At 39.8% G+C, this 21,086-nt stretch overlaps 1 protein-coding gene across 1 annotated transcript in view; it reads right to left on the bottom strand.

The window, feature by feature from the left end:
- GRIN3A (glutamate ionotropic receptor NMDA type subunit 3A) overlaps positions 1–21,086 on the bottom strand; it is a 197,144-nt gene that overhangs the window by 74,174 nt on the left and 101,884 nt on the right. The window contains exon 3 of the mRNA XM_075210905.1: positions 18,692–19,739. Coding sequence (XP_075067006.1) covers positions 18,692–19,739 — 1,048 coding nt within the window. The remainder of the gene's footprint in view (positions 1–18,691; positions 19,740–21,086) is intronic.

Raw genomic sequence — 21,086 nt, 5'->3', positions numbered from 1 at the left:
CTGTGGCATCAAAGGACATTTTTCTCATTTCTGCCCTAACAAGTTGGGAAAAGAGTTGGCGTAGGAGATAAGGAGGAGGTTCACCTAGGTATGCAGATCATCTCCTCTAAAAATGCAATTTTGTTTCCCGCACACCCCTGGCTGCATCTTCACAACCCTGTAATTATTTGGACACAAGTGGAGATTACCCAGTGGAGTTTCTCGTGTTCTCGGACTTGTTTGAGCTTGCCTCTTCGGATTCTGCAGCCTTCTTCCGAAGTTCTTCCTCCTCAGTACCGTGAATTCTTCGATGTATTCTCTAAAAAGCGTCTGACACACTTTACTAGGCCTTCAAAATCTCCGGTGGGTGCTGGCTGTTTCTTTGTCTCCAAAAAGGATGGTGGACTATGTCCTTGTATTGATTTCAGAGGCCTTAACAAAATTTCTATTAGAAATACCTACCCACTTCCTCTCATCTCGGATATGTTTGATCAACTTAGAGGTGCTACCATCTTCACCAAAATTGACCTTCGCCGGGCATACAATCTCATCCGCATCAGACAAGAAGATGAGTGGAAAACAGCTTTCAATACCCATTCTAGCCTCTACGTGTATTTGGTTATGCCGTTCGGTCTTTGTAACGCACCAGCTGTCTTCCAAGATCTCATTAATGAAGTTCTCCGGGAGTTACTCGATCAGTTCGTGGTTGTTTACTTGGATGGCATATTAATATACTACCAGTCTTTGTTTCAGCACCGGATCCATGTTCAGCAAGTTCCTTAAATTACAGGACCATCATCTTTTTGGCAAGTTTGAAAAATGCGAGTTTGAAGTTCGTAGTGTGTCATTCCTTGGATATATAATATCCTCTACCGGTTTCTCTATGGACCCAAGTAAAGTTAAAGCTATTCTGGATTGCGGCCCGTTAATCTGAAAGCTGTACAAAGGTTTCTGGGATTCGCCAATTATTACCGAAGATTTTTTCAAGGTTTTTCCGATTTGGTGGCTCCCATTGTTGCCTTTACCCGAAAGGGGGCAGATCCTGGTAATTGGTCCTCAGAAGCTATCAATTCCTTTGAGGCCCTGAAAAAAGCATTTTTAGCCGCTCCTGTCTTGAGACATCCTAATCCTGAGTTGCCTTTAATTCTAGAGATTGTTGCCTCTGACATTGGTGCTGGCACTGTTCTCTCTCAGAAGAATCCTGGTAATCACCGACTGTTTCCCTGCGTCTTTTTCTCCCGCAAGTTCTCTGCTGCAGAGGCCAACTATGATGTTGGTAATCGGGAATTCTTTACCATCAAATGGGCTTTTGAAGAATGACATCATTGGCTGGAATGAGACATCCATGTCATCTCAATCATCACTGACCATAAAACGGCTGAATCCTAGTCAAGCCCGTTGGTCATTGTTCTTTTCCCGCTTCCGTTTTATTATCAGTTATGGACCAGGATCTAAGAATACCAAGACTGATGCTTTATCCAGAAGCTTTGTCTCTCATCATGCATCAGTTTCGAAACCGCTGCCAATAATATCGCCTTCAATTATTCACACAGATTTAGCCCAGGACTTGGGTATAACCCTTCTCAGGTTTCAAAAATTGGCTCCCTTTGAGACACCCGCAAACTGTTTCCATTTGAGACACCCGCAAACTGTTTATTTGCGCCAGTTCACCTTTGAAAGGATGTCCTTACTGAAGCCCACGAAAATAAAACTGCCGGACATCCCAGTATCTATAAAAGCACAGAAAATCTCTCACGTTCTGTTTGGTGGCCCATCATGTCCTCAGATGTTCAAGACTTTGCTATGTCCTGTGAAATTTGTGCTAAAAACAGAACCTCTTGGAACTGGGCTGCTTGGTTTCCATTGGCTGCTCTGGGTATTTAAGGCAGGGAGGACTGGACCTCCCTGCCGGTTATAGCGTTTCCAGTTTTGTGCTGTGCTGACTTGCTGTTGGATTCCTGTCTGCCTGATCAACTGTTTGACTCTTGCCTGCATCTTGGACCTTGCCTGTTTGCCTGTTTCCCTGACCTTTTGGCTTGTATTCTGGACTTCGCTGTTTCGCCTGTGACCCTGACCTCTTCTTGGATATCGATTTGCCTGTTTGCTTCGGACCCCTGACCTCGGCCTGCCACTGACCACCCGCTCCAGTCTGGACTAGCGCCCCCGGTTACATCTGCGCTAAGGCCATCTTTACTATTCTAAGCTTAAGACCTGGGGGCATCTGAGTAAGTGTGACCACATTAAGCTCTATGGGAAAGGCGGCTACTTAAGGTGAAGATCTCTACTCTAAGTGTTCTAAAAGCTCATCTTGGTGGTCGTGGGCCCTAACAAGAACAATGTTCTCTCTGTCTAATCCAGAGGCCAATTCTTCCTGCTTATCCCCCTGGACCACTCTGCGGCCTTTGACACCATGAATCACCCTCTACTGCTGCACACCCATCACACCCCTGACCTCTCTGACACTGTGCTTTCATAGTTCTTCTACCTCGCCAACACTCCTTCTCTGTTTCAATGTCTGGCTTCTCTTCCCCCCGATCCATATTTCCAGTAGAAGTCCCACATGGTTCTGTCTTTGGCTCCCTGTTCTTTTCTCTGTGCACCACCTCCCTTGGTGAACTCATCATTTCCTTCAGCTTCCAGTGCCAACTCTATGCGATGACACACAATTCTACCTCTCGTCTCCTGATATCTCCTCTTCCCTCCTATCTTGTGTGTATAAATAAAATACAGGCTAATAACAATAAAAGACATGGTGCAGTAGTGGTAGAAGACAAGGTCAAGGGAGTGTACATCACAGTGGGTGGTTGATAAGGTACAGTGGGAGGGATTCAAGCAGGAAATAAATGAAAGATATTTAGTGGCAGAAGAGACAATGGGATTATCAATGGGAATATTGAAATTGCCTAGTATGATAATAAACAGTTCAAAGAATAGAAAATAAGCGAGTCAGGCCTGGGTGGGGGCAATAAATGACAGGAACACGAAGGTGAAGAGGATAAAATAGCGAGAAAGTGTGGACTGCAAAGAAAGAGAATGAGAGGGAGGGTTCAGAGGGTATGACTTGGTAGGTGCAGCTTGGAGAAAGAAGAATGCCTACTCCACTACCATGTCTGTTTCTGGTTCTGGGAGTTAGGATAAGGGAGAGTCCCTTGTAGGAGAGAGCTGCAGTGGATGTAGTGCGAGGAAACGGGGTGCTACTTGACTGAGAACTTTGTTTTCATCACCCATTTCTCATGGTTTAATGTACTTTGTAATCCTTGGCCCAGTCTAAATATATACACCAGAGCATCGGTGTATTATGTGTATTATTATTTCATGTTATTAGGTACATTTTGCCCTTGCTATTACCTGCAATATTGTGTGTAGTATAAATATAAAGAATATTGCCATACTGTGTGAAAATAACAGGACAAAAGCAATAATTTTGCTTGTGTTAGCTAATGTAATTACCATTTGTCTCAAATGTCTATTGTACAGCTGATCAGAACAATGTTTGAGTTAACTAGTTGGCAACCCATGTTAATTAGCTAGGTCAACAGGTAATCTGAGAGGTAATGAGGTTAGAATTTCTAAATGATATGCCTTGTGCTTCCACATTAATATATTTGCTGAAATAACGTGGGGAAATGTATCAATATCTATCAATATAAACGTTATTGTATCAAAATGTATCACAGACTTATATTGTGTAACACTGCTGATACAATGTGTCAAAAGTCTTATTGTCTCATGTAAGCGTGCAGTGTCATTCCTTGATGTAATATTGTAACCCCCACGTGTAGTGTATCCATCCAAAACAGCTAATTGAGTCAAGCCATTCCATTGTATAATCAAGATAACAGGGACAGTATGTCTAGCAGCTAAAGTGTTGACTGAGAGACCCTTTCTGTAAGGGGGAGGTTTGAGACATTTGACCCTACTTCCTGTGTATACAGCAAAGAATATAGGGAGAGGAGAATGCCAGGGGAGCTATACTAGCTTGGAGAATCATGGTGTAAAAGACATTAGCGAAAAGGTCTCTGGGCCAGGCATCGTAGTGCCGCTGGAGGAAACCCTACTAGGACAGGGTCGTGTGAGCCAGTATCCGAGGCTAGGCGACACCATAACTGTTTTGTAATCGGTAGTGGTAATATTGCGGGAGGATAAGACTATGAAAGACCGAGATTATTACTTTGGAGTGCTGACTGCAAGAGACTGCTGGAGGATACATGCTACCATTTACCCTGTAACTTGTGAACATCTTGTGGTGTTGTGCTGTCATAATAAAGTCTTATTTTGAATATATTCTGGTCTACATGAGTGAGTTGAATCCCACACAGGGTAACTGCCATCCCTGCTAAGGGTGGTATCCTCACATGTAGTGTCAGAGGAGATGAGCTAAGTTTCTGTAATGACAAGGAGGTTAAGGGATTTAGAATTAATAGAAGGATGCAAGATTGTTACAAAAAGAGCTGGCATGCCATAGTGCACAGGAGAAGGGAAGAGAGGGTAGTGGAAATACAGTATGTTGATAAGATTGGTGGAATTTGAAGTAGGGGATGTATGGGAATGTTGGGGTGGAGGTAGGAGCGTGAGTAGATAGTGAGGATTGTATGGGACCATGGTTTAGATAAGATGTCACCAGCAGCCATGACAATGTACACTGTGAGAAAAGGATATGCAAAGATGATTTGTTGTTGTGAGTGTTAGGAACAGCAGGTAACTGTTGCTTTCAATAAGGCTGCTGCTGTGTTGTCAGCCTGGATGTGATAACATGAACTTCACTCACCTCCATCTTAATCTGACAACTGCCCTAATTTGCTACTACTGCTTTAAATACCTTTCAGTTTCAGTGAGCCTTTGTCGGCTATACCGTTCACATACTTGCTTCTCCGTGCTTCTGTTTCTGTGTATAGTCTGCTGCTGTTTGATTTTCAGTTTTGACCTCTGCCTGTGACCTGACCACCCCTGATTGCTGCGTGGATAGACCTTTCGCTTGTGACCCCTGCTACGTTTATTGCTTCCTGAACCAACCATTTGCCTGTTGCTGGACTCTGGCTTTTGTCTGTGAGACCATCTCTCAGCTGCAGGATTGTGGTGCCCTTTATCTGTTCCATCGGACTCAACTGAGTCAGCTGTGTTTCTCTTTCTAGATTTGTAGCTTAATCTTTTTCTGCCACCTTCCCTTGCAATGTATTGCTCTCCAGCTCCATCTCCACACAGGCCACTACTGGTTCTACACCCATCCTTAACATTGCCAAGCAGTTATACTGGTGGAGATTGGTACTACATCCTATTGCAACTCAGTATATCTGCCTTATCTAGTTCAGCTGCATCTTGTTCAGTCCTCTGTGGCGCCCCCTGAGTTAAGTTATCGCTACTCGAGATAAGGTCCTGGGGACAATCGAGTACAGGCAAATATATGTGGTTCCATGGGAAAGGGGGTTGCAAAAGGTGAAGCTTTCATCAACATCAGTTTCTGATAACTTAATTCGTAGGGTGATTCATGACAGTGAGGTTTAGTTGTCCTTATGTAGGCTGGTGAGTGTGGTGGGTGCAGGAGAAAAAACAGTTCATGACTGCAGACTGGCGAGGATAGAAGAAGAGAAGGGTAATAATAATAAGGAAGGGATAAATAGGATGATGGAGAGGGAAAAAGAGTTTTGCGAGAAGTGCTGTGAAAGTGAATAAGAAAAAGAGAGTGTAAATTCAGTAGGTGCATGATGGAGATGAGATGTGAATGAATATGTGTAATAGCTAGATTAGGTAATGAGACAGTGGGGAGGAACAATTGCTCTGAATTTGCAGGGCAATGAAACAGGTGAAGGATACTTTACTACCCCTGGCTAGGGTTAATAAAGTAGGCATTATCTGCAGCTCTGACAAAATGAGGTCCAGGATGCTGACAGATAGGTGCAGAGGGTCTAGCAACCTAACAGATATGGTAACAGCAATCACAATTGGGTACAGTGGGCAGCTGAATAGATGGTGAAACAGCAATGACAGTTGAGCTCTGTGGGTGCCACAGCTGAACAGAGATGGCAGATCCTAAAACAGCCTTGATTTTGGTAAGTTGATCCTCAGCACTACTGTGACGTTTGACAACTGTATCCAGAAATATCCAATGCTTTATATTTGTGAGAATAAGGAAAAGTCAGAGCTTTGGCCAAGATCTGAGCTGAGTACAGCTTTTTCTAACTGCCGTCCACATGCCACAAACAAGAGCAATATTATCCATTGTGACTGTCACATTCCTTTTATTGTAACATATAAGAGAACAAGGCTCCTCGCAGAAACCCATTTCATCAGAGAGATAAAGATTTGTTGTTATAGCCTGGAAAGTAACACCCCTAATTGGATGATACCTGCTCAACTGCATGGGCAAAGTACTAATTTGACAAATTAGGACTGAGAACCAAATGGGGAGGTGATCTGACCATGTAACTGGGTTTATCATTAGCTTAGAGATTTCTAACCCTTTCTGAAAAACAAGATCAAGTGTGTGGCCACTTTTATGTGTACCAGAATAACTTATGTGAGGCTCATTCTTTGAACAGAGAGATGGTCTTGACCAAGGTGCGACTGTTTGCTTTCAACCCACGCATTGAATTAAGCCATCTTTGATGCTCCAGGACTAGAAGAACAACAATGTCTGTGATCTCTTACAGAAATATCTTTACATCTCCAGGGGGGGCAGTTGATGAGAAGGATTCTGAAACACAATTTTGAAGAACTCCAAGTAGCAATATAATCAAATAAATGAGTTATTCACACTGAGTGGGCCTTAAGTAATTGGTTGGGACTACAGCTTCCAAAATAGTGCCTGCATTTTTATCTATGTATTAAGGTCTCTTAATACATGGTAGATTTGATAATAAAATAAGGCCAAAATTGTAGCAATCTTGTTTCATTTAGATCTGGCATTCCAGATTATAGGGCAGCACGGTGGCTAAGTGGTTAGCACTTCTGCCTTACAGCACTGGTGTCATGAGTTCAATTCCCAACCATGACCTGTGAGGAGTTTGTATGTTCTCCCTGTGTTTGCATGGGTTTCCTTCGGGTGCTCCGGTTTCCTCCCACATTCCAAAAATATACTGGTAGGTTAATTGGCTGCTAACAAATTGACCCTAGTCTGTCTGTCTATCTGTGTGTGTGTGTGTGTGTGTTAGGGAATTTAGACTGTAAGCCCCAATGGGGCAGGGACTGATGTGAGTGAGTTCTCTGTACAGCGCTGTGGAATTAGTGGTGCTATATAAATAAATGGTGATGGTGATGATGATTATAGTCTTGATGGGGCATAGAAGTGGGTCTGAGGTTTTTTGTGTATCCAGTGAGGGGTATCTGTGGATGGGGATTACACAGGGAAAGCTCAGTTTTCTTCATCCAAACACTTCTATCTGTCTCCTCTTTAGAAATGCAGTGATCAGGAGGGCAAGGGACTTAGAGGGGTATATGGGACAGGATGATTTTGACCTACCTGTCCTCCATGGCATCCATGCTGAGTTTATTTTAAAGAGAACAAATTATTGAAGGATGGAAGCCTGTGATGGTTTAATATGAATTGAATCATGTGGTTTGCAGAGTGAGTGATTGAATGAAGCTGGAGGTGTAATAATATATTTGGTCAATAATGAAAGTGTAAAAGATCAGAATGTGGTTTGTTAGTGATGGAAGAGAGGGATGGTACAATTGTTCAATCAAGTCTATGTGTGATCCAAAAATGATATTTATTGATGTACAGAGTCTGATTTAAATAAGTTTTTGCAGTGTCCACTCATTTTTTTCCCTAATGACATATTTTGATCCAGAGGCGGGTAATAATTGGCAAAGATACACTGACATGATTGCCTTCATGGACAGTTCTGGAGGAACTCCACGGCACATCGCTCAGAATTGAATAAAAGCAGAGTTAAACAAACCAGAGTTTGTTCTCTATGCTGTTACTGACTGAATTTATGCAACTGCACATCGCATAAATGAATCCACAGGCTTGAGAGAGGTGGTACATCCTTTCTGGTGGAAGAAGAGTGAGAATCTTGAAAGTTGACATTTGCTGGATACAGTGCAGAGCTGAATGGTGTCTTTTGGGATGTGTTGGATAGAACCAGAGATTTGTTTTCCACTGTAATTTGCAGTATTCAATGCAAAGAATCCAGATCTAGAGGAATCTTCAGTAGAGACAGCGGTAAAGTTTAATCCAATGTGATCCTCAGGGGGGCAATCCATTAATTTTGGAAAAATGCTAGCTTGGAGTAGTTAAAGTTAAAGCAAAATCCTTGGATATTTGAGGTAATTTTGTAGTCCATTTTTTCTATAGAAAGGTTCAGCAGCATTTTTCTGCAATCTGGAGCACTATGCCTAAAACTTCATAAAACACATTTAACACCCCCTGCCATATATTTCACCACGCTGCCCTCGGTCAATTTCTTAAGTTCCTGTATATTTTAAGGTTTCAGGCTATTATTGGCTACATTTAACATAAAGCTTAGCCTGAATAATACATATTTCCTTACCTAAATGAAGAAAATATATTCTGCTTTCGGGATTTTATTGGCACTTATCAGAAATGTTTCCAGACAAAAGGCATGAAATTGCATTTCAGACCTAATAGCATATCTGCTATACCTTTGAAACCCAATTTCACTAAATCAATTTCATCACATGAAAGTTTATTTATTCTTTCTGTTTACAATTTCCAAAACTTTGGAATATCCCTGAAGAAATGATAAAGTGCTAAGCCAATATACACAATTTAATTGATTTTGATTTTCACTTTCTCAGAACTCAATATCATATTAATGTGCATTGGGAAGAGGTGACGAAGCTGCAGATTAAAGACCCATTAGGGACCCAACCTAGACTGATGAAAATACTAATTCATTAACATAAATGTAAGCATTTGATTTCTTAATTCACTGTTCTTTATGTTAATTTATTCTGGCAACGGAATGCAAGACAAAGGAGATTTGCGTGCTCTGGAGATAAATTATAGCATTAAAGATGTTTTCTTCTGGTTGCTTCTTGTGTTTATTTTGATCTTGTAAAGATTTTTTAAATTGAAAGCAATATAAAAGGAATGAAATTCCCTTTACAAAAACAAAACAAGACAAGTTATTTTAGTAATTTTTAAATGCATATGAGAATGTGGAAATACTGATGATGAGGGTACAGAATTAACTCATGTCCAATCATCTTTCATATCTGGTTACTGCTTAACTTAATTATTTATATAAAGTAAATATTATTGTTATCAAGAATTTTATATGACTAATAGGCACTTGCTGCCCATGTCGATTTTTGTTGGCCTCTATATGCATGGCACACGTCCCACCTTTTCAAGTGACAGAGTATGTCACAAATGTACGTTGAAACAGACAGATGAACTAGACTTTCAGGGGTTTTTTTTGCATTGGCTGACAAAGTTTACAATGAAAATAGAAACAACAACAACAAAGCTTTTCTATGCAGGTAAATCACACGTACAAGAAGTTTATGAAATTCTAAACAATGTGTATATAGCACGATCACTACATTGCTGGTTCACTTAAGGAATACGCAATGTTTGGCAATCACCCCCAGATAGTAATAAAATAGGAAATCCATTCTAAATAATTTGACAATCCACAGGGAAAACAATGTAAAGGAAAAGTAAGTGATAGGGAGACATCTGGCTAATCAAATGTTGAGCCTGAAGAGTTGGATTAGTGATGTGCCAAGACTTGTTTACTAAGGTGATGGAGTATTTAATTTCTGGTTTAATTCAAGGGCAGGGATGAAGTTTCCCATCCTTTAGGCCTCTGATACACACTGGTGTATATCTTTCACACTTTAAAATCACACAATTTTAGTGTTTTCCACGTATTGCACAAACCATATCAGTCTTATCTCACAGTTTAATGAATTTTAATGAATATATTTTGAAACAACTTCTACATCTTGTTACAATAAATGAGTGAATATCACTAGAAATTGTGTGTGTACAATTTACAATTCACTCTTCAATAATAGCTGCATACCTCTCAACTGCCCTGATTTAGGCAGGACAGTCTTGACTCTGAAAGAATAATCCACAGCCTCAGCAGCAAGGACATTTGTCCTAATTTGATGGGAATGTTTGTAGGTATGTGGCAGTTACCACCGCTCTGGGAAGTGAACGAATGCCGATAGCAATGCAGAGCTGTCTCCAGGGGAGGGGAGCAGAGCCAGATTACGGGTGGGAGGGCACAGAGGGACTGCTGCCTTATAACAGCCCCGGTGACACCTGTTCCAATACGCTACTGTATGCAGATTATTTGGCTCCCTTAAGCATTGCAGCATTATTATGTAACATATGCAACACTTAAGGGAGCCACGAGTCTCTGTATACAGTGAGTAAAAGGAAGAAATAAAAGAAAAGCCTTAAGGTAAATATTTCACCAAGACTGCACTATTATTAATTACACTCATCAAGTGGACACTATTACTAATTAAGATCATCAAGTGGCACTATAATTAATTACACTCATCAAAGGGGCACTGTCACTAATTACATTAATCAATGAGGGCACTATTATTAAGATCACTATGGAGCACTATGTTTAATTACACTCATCAAAGGGTCAATATTATTAATTACCATCATTACCATCACTCTTTTTCATTTAGATCATAATGGATGCGCTATTATTCATTACAATCATCAAGGGTACACTATTATTAATAATGCTATTGAAATGGGCACTACTATTAAGATCTTCAATGGGGCACTATTAAGAATTATTATCATCAAGGGGGAATCATTATTAATTATGATCATCAAGGGGAACTGTTATTAATTTAGATAATCAAAGGGGTATTATTATTATTAACTACAATCATCAAGGGGGCACTATTATTAATTCTAATCATCAAGAGGGCACTATTATTAATTACAGTCATCAAGGGGACACTATTATTCTTAACGCTCATCAAAGGTGGCACTATTATTAATTTAGATCATCAAGGGGGCATCATCATTCATTTAGATAAAGAGCCTAATAATGTAATATTTTCAGAACCATGGGACTCAAAAGTGGGTTAGTAAGTAAATCTCTCTCGCTCCCTGAATGATGTCATCATGCTCTTAATTTTAGTCCACAGGTTACCCCCTGTATTAAGTGCCCCCCTGTATTACAAAAAATATGCCCAACAGCTTAAACAACCCTAGTGCTGCCAGCCTAGGCAGGTACTAGCAAAATCGCATGAGTCACCCTGATTTTACTATTACCAGCCCTAGGTTTTGCCAGCTACGACTGGGTCACTATAGGAAGGGAACCAGCAACATGGAGTCCCCCTGCCATAATGACAAACCAGCCCCTTGCTAGTCAGCATGGGACTGGATTCCCTATGAAAATTGGGTCGGAAGCAGACCCCCTGGGCGGTAGGTGTGGCGTAATAATAATTTAATTAATGCAGAAAATTATTTTGTTCCTGGTGCACTACAGGTCCCAGCATGGCCGGACTGCAATTGACTGTCTGGGCATGCTGGCGCTTGTAGTACTACACGCACCAGAATACCCATGGCTGCCAGGGCATGCTGGCACTTGGGGAACCTGTAGTCCACCAAACAAAAATGTAAATAAAACATAAACACCACTGGAAAATTTACTAAAATTGAAATAAAAGCACCCATGCACAAGCCCTAATTTGCCATATTTGTTACTCACCTACATCCAGGGGTCCTCATGTGTCATATATCCAAATGGCCCTTGCTTGGCAAAACAAAAGACCCAACTACACAACACTAAACTAGCTCTAACAAGCTCCTGACGCAAAGTGAGCTTTTAGCCACACTGGTTCTATGTATAACATGGGGATTTCCCACAGCTTGAACTCAAGTGGCCTAGTTGCCAAGTGTCAACATGCCCTGGCAGCCATGGGTATTTCTCCATAGGGAATCCAGCCCTGTGCTGACCAACCTGGGGCTGGTCTGTCATTATGGTAGGGAGATCCTACACTGCAAGTTCCCTTGCTATAGTGCTACCAGTCCCAGCTGGCAAAGCCTAGTGCTGGTAATAGTAACATCGGTGGAACCCCATGCCCCCCCCCTTTAAAAAAAACTTGATTTGCTGGTATGCTGTGGAGGAGGGGGGCATGCTTTTTTTTTTTTTTTTATATATTTCTGTTTGCCTTGGTTTTTTTTTTATCGTATGGCAGCCGGCATTGCCAATGTATAGCCTTTATGTAGACATTGTGACTATTGACTTTACAACCTGTTGACATTCACAATGTCGACATTCTAACCCTGTCAACCTAATGAACATGTCAACATTTACATTGCGCTGGGTAATCTATTCACATTCTTATTTCTGTCCTTACAATGCACTGGGGAATCTATTCATATTCTTATTTCTGTCCTTATTTTGAGCTGGGGAATCTGTTCACATTCTTATTTCTAACCAGGAGATTGGGCCCTTTCTCCCTAAGTCTATTTCCCCTGACTGTATACTTAGTTTCACTAGGGAGCGCAATTTCTCCCTACTTTTCTTTTTCCTAATGTCAACATTTTGAATGTCAACATTATGGTGTCAGCATTCTGAATGTCAACATTTTCATTGTCGACAATTTAGCTACATTCCCAAAAATCCAACTATTGTTCTAAAATTGCAAATTATCTAGGAAAGTAAATGGAGGGATTTTTGCTTTTCTCTAACAATCAAACACAGAACGAAGGACAATTTAAAAATGTGCAATATTATTATCAGATGCACAGGGCTACATGGACAACCTTCTACTGTTAGTCAAATGGAGTCTTTGTCCACTTGGCCGTCCCTGTCCATCCACCTTCCATATTCTGCTCCTTTTAACATCGAATTTCCATTTTAAATATTTAGGTATATCGATTTCTAGTGATATACAGTATGTAACTACATACCCCTAACCGTTCAACCAAGCTTGGCAGAGACTGCCTCTTTTAGTGTTAGGAAGTGTGATGAAATGAATGTGATAACCCTGTGAGCATTCGGTTTCTCATTTCTCACATAATGTGGATTATAGCAAGTACTTTTTATAGCCCATGCTTTTGTTCCCCAGCTCACCAGACTACAACTGCATTGTCCAATAACATGTGGCTAAGGGGACATTGTAGTTCAGTGTACATATGTATATTGTGTATACAACCAGATGTAAACAATGGCGCTCAATGCAGTAATGTATAAATAGAGTATCGGAATTCAAGCCCACATATACACCTCCTCCATGTGAGGATGCAGCCTTCCTTCAAGTTCTAGCTGGTAAGGCCGATAATGGATATAATAGGTACAACAGAAGGAGGGCGGATTGGTGATGATGACAGATAATACTGTACAAGGTGGGTGCAAACATAAATTAAATAGACATAAGGATATAGTACAAGTCTCTGGGTTGGTATCCAAAAATATATGTAATTAATTCAGTCTCAAATCCAAATGCTAGACAGAGTGACCAAACGTATCAGATACTGAAGTGTAGAGAATCAATTCTGATGCCCCAGTAGAAAGATGCAATTGCTACTCATATAAAGCTTGCTGGACCAGTGTACCACAGCTAGTAAACTTTCCAATCATATGTCAGAAAAGGACAGACAAAAGCAGGAGGTAAATAGAGTAGTGCAGTTCTCCAGATAACAATCAAATAGATGGGAGCGTACCAGAAAATAATATAAAACCAGCTTATCTGTATCAGGGTCTCCAAGAGGGAATCACGACTCCGCCTAGTATGTCAGGAACATTCAAAACAGCAAATGCAGTATACGGAATTCTTAGCCTAGGGCAGCCATCCCCATGCAATCACCGCTATCAAACTCCAATCAGCAAAAATAGTAGAGATAGAGGAGCCATATAGTGTAGTAATTTATATACAAAAAATTTATTCAGCAATCATATAAAATGCAAACTCACATTATGCAAGGTAAATAAAAGCTTATCTGTATTAGGCAATGGGTCAACTTGTACCAGTATGGATCCCTGGAGGGTTCTACAGGTATTACCAACGATCTCCACACAGAAGTATCAGGGTATATACTCTATATGTCCAGGATGGTAGTGTGACCCGATTAGCATATACAGCAGTAGTAGGGCCTCAACGCGTTTCATCTTAATAGACTTCTTCAGGAGAAAAACCCAACCCAGAGACTTGTACTATATCCTTATGTCTATTTAATTTATGTTTGCACCCACCTTGTACAGTATTATCTGTCATCATCCCCAATGCGCCCTCCTTCTGTTGTACCTATTATATGTATATTGTGTATTGTATATTGATGACTTGCTATTAGGTTGCTATTCATTGTCCTTAAAGTGAAGCCAGGGGGATTATGGGTAGGGATAAGGTTGTAAGATGCTGGAGTGGGAAAACTAATTAGTGTCCATTGTTCTCACCAGGCTAGTCCAGACAGGCCTTCTAACAGGGGAGGTTTTGTGGAAGGACAGCTCATCTTCACTCCCCTCTCCGACCCCCCCTAGTCCAGCACTGACCAATGGTTAAGGAGAATAGACCCAGGGGTTTGCAGAGGGAGGGGAAAGTCTGTGAAAATCAGACCCTAAATATAAGGAGTCACTCCAAGGGGGAAGGGTGTTCATTCTGGGATTTCATTCATTGAGACTGCAAAATCGAATTTTGAGTTGTCGTTCTCTAACTATAGTCTATCGATGCAGCTAAGAGAGATCCACGGGTCGTGAAGTCTGGACAGCCAGGTGACTATAGTTCCTTAAGCTAGTGGGGTAAGGGACGGATGATGTGGTAAATCTGCCTGGCATTTATTTACTGTGTGTACATAATATTCTAGTGTTGTTTGTATGAAAATAAATGTACTGTTGTATTTTTATAACTACATTTGCCTGAGTGACCATACGAATTCTAGAAGGTACTGGGTAGACTTCCCTGGCATAGGAAGGCACCCGTGGGTGGCCAGCCAGCGTGAAGTGGGTAACATTGGGCCAGATAAACTCGGTATCTTCACAGGAAGAATCAATCTTATTCAAATGTTAATAAAGCCTTAATTCCTCTATGTTTTGCAACAAACGCCACTTTTTCTACCCTCTTCTTTACTTTATAAAATTGATGAGTTCCTAAACTCCTTGGTATGGGATAGAAAGAGGGTGAAAATAAAGTTAAGTGCTCTGTGTAAATCAGAGGTTTCGCATTTCGCCTCCAGAGGTTTCGCCTTTTCTAACCTTAAGCTGTATTATTACGTCTTCCAAATGGCTCATTTTAAATGTTGGGTGTCATGCCCTGACTATCATGATCTATATTATTAAGGCAAGCAGACAGTCAACAACCCCCCCCCCTCCCCTCAAATATTATTGTCTGGTTTTTGCCCTAGAAGCTCAGTTCCCCTGCTCGTACAAGCTGTAAACATTTGGAATGCTGCACATGGTATGCTCCATAGTTATGATGAGTCCTAAAGTCCTTGAATGGGAGATCTCTTTGGTTGAGAAATGGTATCTTTGTTTTGGGGCAATTATATAAAAATGGGGTCCTTAAATCATTTGAACAACTTAGAGAGGAATTTGTTATCCCTAAGTATATGTTCTACACCTGCCTTAAACTCTGGAATGCTTAACAGCCTTTAGGCTACTTGAAACTATCCTTCTTTACATATTTCTATTTATTAAGTGAATTTGCCATCAATCATCTTGCACAATTACGGGTGAAGTGGGAGGAGGACCCCCCCTCCCCAAAGGATGATGTCTGGGAGATAATTCTTAGCACTTCCCGTTATTTGACTGCTTTCCTGAACTTTCAGCAAATTTACACAGAGCATATCTTACTCCCTGTAGACTGGCTAAATTTAGACTCAGTGAGACTACTCATTGTCCCAAATGTGGGACTCATTCTTGCATTTCTTATAGCAATGCCCCAAATCAATTTCTTTTGGTCTAGAATATTTAAATGTATCAACAAAACTGGGGTCACAGTACCGTTGTATTCACGTGGCACCTGTGTTTTTAGCTTACAGATGAAACAAATGTTAAATAGAGTGACAAGGCAATACATAATTAAAGTGTTTATGCTGGCCAAGGTCTGTATAGCCAAATTAAGCATTTTTCCTGCTAGCCCTCCTATATGTGATTGTATTAACTTAGTTAATATTAAGGTGGGACTAAATGTCCCTTGAAGTATAACAATATTTTGGGCCGCTGGCTAAATTCCTATTTTGACTTACTCTTTATAGCGAGACCCTCTTTACTGGATTAGACTCACGGGCAACCTTATTGTTGTTGATGTTGATGTCCTTGTTTTCAATGGTTTTCTTCTTTCCCTGATTATACTGATTTCAGTACTCAAGTCGCTGCAGGTGCCTTTCTTGGTTTCTCTGGCAAATTTCTCAATATTCTCTATATTTGACCTATTTACATCTTTGCATGTTACATATAATTATGTATATATTGACAATTTCGGTTATATCTGAACCGCGTGTACTCCACAGAGTGGCTATATTATTGAATCTCCTGTGTGTGATGCTTGTATGTTCACAGTTAGTGTTTTAACTGTTTGTTTCTTCTGTTTTTTCTATGTAAATCCAATTCAAAAAATAAAAAACAATTGTGCAATATTAAATCAAACATCACAGTTGCATAGCTTAAGATATAACTGTACTATGAATGTGAAAGTAAAATAACATACTGTGATATTGTAAAAGAATGCAACAGTCATTCACTAATTGTAGCCTGAAGCATTTACTGCTTTTATACTAGAATGATATAACTTCTCTCATTTTCTATTAGCTTGTGAGATAAATTTGTGGCACAGATGCTATATTTGCAATGAAAAATGGGCAATACAAGCTGGGATTCCAAGAAGAAGGGGACAGTGTGTGTGTTGGAAATTATTATCATCCTCCTGTGTAGTAAAAGTACCATGGGCAGCACAGTGGCCTAGTGGTTAGCACTTCTGCCTCACAGCACTGGGGTCATGAGTTCAATTCCCAACCATGGTCTTATCTGTGTGGAGTTTGTATGTTCTCCCTGTATTTGCGGGGGTTTCCCCCGGGTGCTCCGGTTTCCTCCCACAGTCCAAAAACATCCTGGTAGGTTAATTGGCTACTATCAAAATTGACTCTAGTCTGTCTGTTTGTGTGTGTGTGTATGTTAGGGAATTTAGATTGTAAGCCCCAATGGGGCAGGGACTGGGGCAGGGACTGATGTGAATGAGTTCTCTGTGCAGCGCTGCGGAATCAGTGGTGCTATATAAATAAATGGTGATGATGATGATGATGATGATAGACTGCATTTGTCTAGTCGCAGCCTGAGTGAAGCCCAAGAAGCAATCACACCAGGGTTTAGGAGTCCTTTTTGGCAGCCCTTAATAAAGAGCTATTCATGGGGAGATTTTAGGCTTAGCAATTATATTGATTATACCTTATTCATTGACATTGTAAGCTTTTTCTGCAGCACTGTGCATAACCATCATTCAAATGCACAACTTTGAGATTATAGCAAAAGAGGTTAATATGTGAAAGCAGATTTACACACGCCCATAGAGTGCATAGTGTGTGCCGCTTTTAACAAGATTTAATTTATTCAAAGGTACACTAATTTTCTGAATAATAATCTCCATAATTTTATCAGGATCATGGGAAAACATCTCACTATATGGGTGTGCAATTAGAAAAAGGGATTAGGCGGTGGACATGCCTTTGCTCTTTCTTAGTAAATAGAAGTCTTTTTGTTATAGGATGAAAAGTCCTATCTTTAGCGAAAACAGGTGTGTTCACCAGAGATAGGGCTTTGTCCTCTACCTATACATCAAGAGGTGACTGCTGGTGATAGCACAGCGTGGTAGCCTGCTGGTAGTGAGATCTGCCGGGTCTCGCCTGCGATAGCTTCCCCATGCAAAGCACCCTGCAATCCTCCTTCTGTTATCACCATCTCAGGCTGCATTCATGAAAATAAATTTAAAATGATGTACATCCAACTCTACACAGGCTCCTATGTCTAATCTGTGTGAGAGATATTTTAATAATGTATAATGTCCCTAGATTTTGTATAATGCTACACTTTCATAAACTACCCCAATCCAGTAGATAGTTCTACTTATGTTTGTAGAAAAATCTAGTTGATTTCTGGAGCTCATACTGAAAAAAGCCAAATATGCCCAGATACGAGTATATTTGTGCATACAAATGTGTGCTTTTATTTATAGAAAAGATAGCCTTTGTAATATTGTAAATAGCTTGTGGCTATCTCTGTATACAGTGAATAAATGTGCTGCTTTGTGCTAAAGGATGAAAGCAAATATTTTAGGCTTTGTACCAATTTCTGAGCAGAATTTACCACAGCAAAATGCATTAGTACAACAACAGGCATATATCTACTGCCTTGATTTTTGCCTTCTCATGCCTTTATAGCTTTATTTCCGTCTTGCTCAGAGAAATGGCAATTCTGAAAAGGTTACAGTAATCAAGATACGACAGGATCAGAGAAGAAATTGCATTTTTCATGAGAAACTGGAACATTCAATCATAGTTACTGAACAGTGGGCTATCAAAAATGCATATGTCTTTCCATGTTACTGCCAGTGACAACATTTAATATTGACATAATAAAAGTGTTAAGCTCTGCAAGTACTTATTAAAAATGTATTATTTCCATACTTATTCTATGACAGATCACAATGATGTCAACCATTCCACTACCGTATGATATTCAAATATTCAGTTACACAAAAACCATATAAAACCCACGCAGCATCAAGCCAACTATAAATAATAGAAAATTGATTAATCTTGACCTACCTTAGGATCGTGTATTCCAGAAAGCTCCTCATAAATTTTTTCTCCAACCATGACAGCTGCCAAATTAGCAGTATATGTAGACAAACAAAACAAACAAAATATAGCCCATAGATTCATCAAAAATCTTCCAGTCCAGCACTTAGGTGTTTTGATTGCAGCTGTCCTGCCAAATAATATGGCATAACATACATTTAATGCGGAGGAAAAGGAAAAAACTTTGCTTCTGTTTCTGCCATTTGGTGTCATGCCAAAGGGGCTTTTCCATTCATAGAGTGTTAGAAATATGGCAGTGATATGAAGAGATACAAATATCCCCAGCCACATTGTCCAATGTAGTGGCCACATAAAGGCTCCAATTGGAGCTGCTGTATCTTTAGTCCTTACTAATATACCCAGACTTGTTGAAAAGAATGGACTTGTAAAATCAATTACTTGACTTCTAGCTGTGTTAATGCTAAACGAGGTTACAGCCATGTGGGCAGCGCCACTTAGAAGGTCTCCCACAAGTCCTGTCCAGTGACCGCTTTTCCAAGCTCCATACTTCCCATCACCAACTATATATAGGTCAAAATCAAAGTTCAAATCTTCTGATAATTTTTCCAACAGGTCAATGCAGTAACCATAGCAACACTTTTTGTATTCAATGGGCACTGTGTCATTTCCACTTTGTAAGCTTTCAAAAAGACTATCTAATACTCCTGAATCATTTGTCATTGGATCTAAGCAAAGCTGACCTGCTGGACACTGGCCATCATTATCTACATTTCTTGTAAACACAAAAGGAGGCTCAATCAGAGTCACAACTCTGAGGTGTAATCGTGTTGGTTGTTGGTAATAATTTTTGTGCCTTTGTGCCTGGTCTGGCCACAATCCATAATCCATGATAATCTTTTCATCCTGCCAGCTCCCAAGTCGAGTCCACATTGGATTGCCTACAGGGTCATGCTGTAAGTTCCAGATAAAATAATGGTTTTCTGAGTTGATGATAGATGAATCTTTAACTTTGACGTGTCCACTAACACCACTGAATGATGTATTTGTTAAAAACCTGATAAGATAAGGAAAATACATTTTTCTTTAATAAAGCACTAGAGTTTTAAATCAACTGCAAATATAGGTTTCACAGAACATGTAGATTGTTGAGTTATACCATTTTGTATAATACAGGATGCAGCAAATCATATTACATATTACCCATTACAATTTCTTATATACTATGCAATCAGGTACATACACACAAACTGTATATTGTTTTACTACTCCTATAACTATGAAGTGACTTTCTACACAATGGGAGACATGTATAAAATCCATTTTAACCGTTTAACTTGATAGACTTGACTATTTCTTACTTGTTTTTTTTCAACCCTGTGACTATGTAAAAAAGACTAACTTTAAAATGCAGCAAATTTGTTTATAAAGGGGTCAATTAGTGCAGCTCATTTACTCAATGGATTTGCATTCCAAAACAACTTGACTTTGCAGTGGTGCACCTAGATGTTCCTCCCTGCACTCTTCAAGGTGCATACCTACTTTACCCTTTAAAAAGATGCCTCCACAAATTGGAAGGGCCCATCCATAAGATAAAACTTTTTCAGTTTTCCCCTAAAAAAATTATTCATGGCTAATGTGAATAATGACAGTGATAGCATATCAGGGCTGTCTTTATTACATGTGGTACTTTTATGTGAAGCTTTTATTTACATTGGGCAAAGTGTGCCTAGAAGCTGGTTTCACCTCTAAAGAACAACTGTGCAGTAACTACAAAGAAATGTCCTCTTTTCACTCAACTTCTCCCATTGACTGGACAAAACTTCTGCTCCTTCACAATGTGTTTTGGCACAAATCTAGGAGCACATACATAAACTGAATATGTCCAATTCAACTACCATGCAAGTGCCAAATTGGACACAGATCTGTTTATTTGACAATCAGTTTAGATATGTGTGCCCAGCTTTAGTTTCTTATTTTGCTGACACAAGGTTGCTGTAAGCATATTCCAATGCTGCAGAGGATAATGATAAGTCTTATTCCTCCATCAGGAAAAACAAAAATGATTGAAAATATTTTCATTAGCATGTGAATGTCCATCTAAAAGTTTATATATTTTTTAAACAAAACATCTTTTTATGGCGTAAAGAATGGCCTCAAGCACTGATTTACAAAAAATTACACTAAGGGATAAGCTGACGAGCCTGATGCAAATTTGACAAAAATGTAATTAGGAAAAGTGAAGCTGCATTACATATGCTGCATAACATGTAAGTAATATGTTGTTATTTAGTAATAATTATTATCATAGAAAACTTATATTGATACAGAAAATTATGGGAGCATGTACTATGGTGCAGACCCGAACATGATTTAGAACAAAAGAAAACAGGTTTATTTTATG

Source organism: Mixophyes fleayi, chromosome 1 (genome assembly GCF_038048845.1).
Source record: "Mixophyes fleayi isolate aMixFle1 chromosome 1, aMixFle1.hap1, whole genome shotgun sequence".
NCBI classification, from domain to species: Eukaryota; Metazoa; Chordata; class Amphibia; order Anura; family Limnodynastidae; genus Mixophyes; species Mixophyes fleayi.
This window is presented reverse-complemented; position numbering and strand designations above follow the sequence as displayed.